Source organism: Lolium rigidum, chromosome 2 (assembly GCF_022539505.1).
Source record: "Lolium rigidum isolate FL_2022 chromosome 2, APGP_CSIRO_Lrig_0.1, whole genome shotgun sequence".
Classification (NCBI taxonomy): domain Eukaryota; kingdom Viridiplantae; phylum Streptophyta; class Magnoliopsida; order Poales; family Poaceae; genus Lolium; species Lolium rigidum.
This window is the reverse complement of record NC_061509.1, coordinates 26,568,489-26,573,116: the sequence shown is the minus strand read 5'-3', so window position 1 is coordinate 26,573,116 and position 4,628 is coordinate 26,568,489. Positions and strand designations below refer to the sequence as shown.

The 4,628-nt window shown below is 51.6% G+C and overlaps 1 protein-coding gene across 1 annotated transcript; it reads right to left on the bottom strand.

Moving 5' to 3' along the window:
• Window positions 1-3,036: 3,036 nt before the first annotated feature.
• On the bottom strand, window positions 3,037-3,510 carry LOC124686128 (heavy metal-associated isoprenylated plant protein 27-like). Its single transcript, XM_047220129.1, has one exon. The coding sequence runs from the start codon at window positions 3,508-3,510 to the stop codon at window positions 3,037-3,039; it is 474 nt and encodes a 157-aa protein (XP_047076085.1).
• Between the last annotated feature and the right edge of the window lie 1,118 nt (window positions 3,511-4,628).

The following is a 4,628-nucleotide window of genomic DNA, read 5'->3' as shown; positions in this document are numbered from 1 at the left end:
GAAATACTAAGAAGCAAGAGGGAAACTTATGTACATATAGATACAGACGACGAGAGGATATGGGTGTCAAGTAGGTGGATAGGTAAGATGATACGGTGTTCATTCATTCTAGAATTGCTGTTGCAATACGACAGCGATTCTGGTAGCTAGGCCTTCTTTGAACTGCCACCGGTGGAGCACATGTAAACACAGATGAAAGCTTCAAGCCTTCTGCACTGCATATAGAGTTATAGACACGAAACTAAATTCTTTTTCGAAATGGAGACACGAAACTAAATGGAGACACGAAACTAAATGGGCGCAGAGAGAGAGACGAGGGCGTTCTCCTTAGCGAACGATCTGTGGCCGGAAAATAAGAGGATTTTGGACACGGAAAATGTGGAGTTGGAGGTGACCTTTACTCCAGAGGAGTTGGATGCGGTGCTAGCCGATATGAAGCCTGATTCAGCTCCGGGACCTGACGGTTTGCCGGTCTTGTTCTTCAAGAAATTCTGGTGAATCTTGAGGGAGCCAATCCTCACAATCCTGAACGATTTTGCCGTAGGGAGGGTGGATGTAGCGAGGCTGAACTTTGGGATCATCTCACTGATTCCTAAGGTGAAGGGCGCGGACAACATCAGTTCAGACCGATTGCCTTGATTAATGTTATCTTTACGTTTGTGGCGAAAGCGTACGGTATGAGGCTTGCTCCGATTGCCCACAGGACCATAGACAGGAGCCAGTCGGCTTTCATTAAGGGTCGGTGTTTGCACGAGGGGGTTCTCGCGCTTCACGAGATTGCTCACGAGCTGAGGGTTAAGAAACTAGGAGGTCTTTTGCTTAAGCTGGACTTTGAGAAGGCATACGACCGGGTCAGTTGGGATTTCCTGCGGGAGGTGTTGCTCAAGAAAGGGTTCTCGGCAATGGTGGTTCACCGCCTCTTGCAGCTGGTCTCCGGAGGACAAACGGCGGTCAATGTCAATGGGGAGATTGGGGGTTTTTTCCGGAATGCACGGGGAGTGCGACAGGGTGACCCCCTATCCCCAATCCTGTTCGATTTCATGGTAGACTCGCTGGCGGCTATCCTTTCGAGAGCCAGGGAGTCGGGTCACATACAGGGTGTTGTGCCTCATCTCATACCTGGTGGTGTTACGCACCTCCAGTACGCAGATGATACCATGATTATGATCGAGCCCTCTAGGGTGGGGGTGGCCAACCTCAAGCTCATCCTATTATGTTTTGAAAACATGTCGGGACTCAAGATTAATTTCTTGAAGAGCGAGGCCATTGTAATAGGGGTTACAGAGGCGGAGCGGAGGTGGGTGGCCGATGGGCTCAACTGCAAGCTGGGCTCTCTCCCAATGCAGTACTTGGGTCTGCCGGTGAGTGACAAATCTCTCTCGGCGGCAGACTGGACCTTCCTGATTGAGAAGGTGGGTCATAGGGTTGACCCATGGCAAGGCCTCTTCCTGGCCTCGGCTGGTAGGCTCGAGCTCACTAACTCCTGCTTATCTAGCCTGCCAATGTTTGCAATGAGCATGTACCTTCTCCGTGACAAGACTCATGGAGCAATGAAAAAAAAACTAGGGCTAGATTCTTTTGGGAAGGGGTCAACGCCAAACGGAAATACCACATGGTAGACTGGGACACGGTTTGTAGACCAAAGGCATTTGGGGGTCTGGGGATCCTCAATACTAAACGCATGAACATTGCGCTGATGGTCAAATGGATTTGAAAATTGTACCAGAATGAGGAGGGGCTGTGGGCAGACCTTCTTAGAGCTAAGTACCTGGGCAACAATGACCTTTTCTCCCCCGAGGTTCCTACGAAGGGCTCCCAGTTTTGGAATGTCATTCACAAGATCAAATGGTACTTTAAGTTGGGAGCTAAACACCTTGTGCAGGATGGGAGGAAGACGTTCTTCTGATTAGATTGGTGGACGGGCAGGGGTCCCCTCCGCGGCCTCTTCCCGGGGCTGTTTGCTTGCTGCGATAGTCAGTTCGCGACGGTCGCCGGGGTTCGTTCTGAGACGGGCTGGTGCATCCGCTTTAGGCGAAGCTTCACGCTGCCGGAACGAGTGGAATGGGAGAATTTGTGCCGGATCTTTGATCTGAACCCGATGAGGACGGGTGAGGACAAAGTGTCTTGCGCGCTGGAGGAGTCGGGTTGCTAATCCACCAATTCCCTGTACCTCAAATTGTCGCACGGGGCGGCAATCACGCACTTCAAGGAAGTGTGGAGGACTAGGGTTCCCCCAAAGATCAAGGTCTTACTTTGGCAGTTGATCAGGGGGCGGCTGCCCTCGGGAGAGCAGTTGGCCAAGCGTCACGGCCCATCGAATGGGGATTGTGCGCTATGTGGGGAGTTCGAGGATTGCAATCATATTTTCTTCAACTGCCACTTGGCCAAGTTTATGTGGGCAGGGATTAGGGAGATCCTGTCGTGCGCTTGGAACCCACCGGGGGTTGGGGATTTTATCACTATTGTCCAGGGTTTGTCGGGCGCCTCCGTAGATTAGCTTGGTTTACCTTTGCGGCTCAATGCTGGACGCTTTGGAATGTTCGCAATAAGCTAGCTATTGAAGGAAAAGTCCTTGATAGCCCGGCTGATGCTATGTTCAAAATGTCTATTCATATGCAGGGATGGAGGGTTCTGGTCAGACAGACGGACCGGAGACTCTTGGACGTGGCGACGGCCGAGGTTAGGCGGCTCCATGGGGCGACGAGGACATGAGGTTCGGGCGGTGCAGCGCTACTCGGCAGTGCCCTCCGTCGTCGACGTGTGATAGCGCGTGTGTGGATCCTGTGTCCTCGAACCTGTGGTGTTGTTGCTTGTATGACTTGAGGTACCAGACGTGGTGGTGCGTGCGTTGTATCGTCGAAATGGTGATGTGGGGCTATATATAATATGGCCGGGCCTTTGGCCTTCTGTTTAAAAGAATCGATTATAGCAAATTAATAGGAAACGCTTCCCTCGTACTGTACAACCTAACTACAGTACGTAGTACGTACACTAGTACTAAGTACTAACTACGAAGAGAAGAACGGCTACAACAAATTACATGACGATGCACGCCGCGTTGGGGTTGTCGTCGGAGAAGGCGGACGTGTACTTCACCTCCGTCGACGACGCCCTGGCGAGCGGCGCGGCGGCGGGGTCGGCGACGACGTTCCGGACGTACCCGGGCGGCGCCTTCTTGTCGTAGGCGCCGGGCGCGTAGGGGTGCGGCACGATGTCGTAGGGCACGTACGGCCACGGCTCCACCCGCTTCCCCGTCCTGCGCGCCACCCGCCGCATGACCTTGGCCGGGTCGTCGATGTACCCGGTGACGGCCACCTTGCTCTGCTTGGGCACCACCTCGACGCCGGTGACGCCGTGGAGGCCGTGGAGGGCCTTGCGGATGCGGCGCTCGCAGCCCTCGCAGTCGATCCGGACCTTCATCTCCACCGTCGTCAGCTGCGGCCGCTTCTTGACGCGCCGCCGCGTGCGCAGCGACGGGCACATCTCCGACAGCGCGTCCAGGACGCCCATTGTCTGGTCGATCGTCTCTCTCTCGCTCTCTGTGTGTTTCGCAGGATCAAGCGATTGCAAGGTAGTAGCTCTAGCTAGCTCTGAAGTAATATAAGGCGCGAGGAAGGATGGCGTGTAGAAGGTGCGCGCGACGTCGAGCACGTACGGGAGCTGCATGTGAGGAGACGAGTGGCGAAGGATCCAGAGGCGGCCGGCGGGCCTCTCTCTCCGTCGATGGGACCTCTCTCTGTTCACAACGGCTGCCACGTCACCCAGAAAACTTAGAATGGGCAGGAACACGTCATGGTGTACGAGGACGGCTTGGATTGCTACTCACACATTCTCTCGCTTAGTTTGGTATTCAGTTCCATCGGCTTTCGAGTCGGCCTACGTCCTTGTCAATAAACACGGGAACAAACAAAACAGGATCTAGAGTCGCTCAATCATCACATGGGCGAGACCACGACACATTTCGAAGCGTCTGTAACTTGGTGCTCTAGAGATATACGAGTACATTTTTGAGCTAGGCAAGATATTTACCATTTTTAGGTAGTACATATAGACGTCTTAAGGCAATTGCCTAGGACATTTCCTAGGACTTTTAAAGCTTACTCTTACACGGCGTTTTGGTCATAGACGTAGAATACATCTATTAGAAAAAATAAATTTTTAATTCATTTCAAAATGTTAAAGTTTTCCGAATAAATTCCTCCGTGTGCATCCGGACATCCTATGTTAGCTCATAAAAGTTTTGTAGGAAAAAAAGATTTTTATACAGCCTATGTAAAAAGACAAATAAATGGCTCGTGAAAAACATTTTTGGAGCAACAGAAATTGTTTTTTTTTGCACAGGCCACACAAAAAATATTTTTACGGGGCACTTTGTGTGAAGGCATAGAATGTGTGGAAGTACACCCCCCCACAAATTGAAATTTTTAGATATTTTAAAATATGTTTTTTCGGTGATAAGTGCATCTGCACCTATGAGCCGAAATGGAGTTCCGACTCTCCCGGTGTTACATTCCTCAAGTGCTTATCCTCCGTCATGCTGTAACTTCTAGCCTCCACTTTGATATTAGCAATTTGATGGCATGGCGTGATGTTCAAAAATCATTGCATTTCGCTCCTTCCCATCTCCC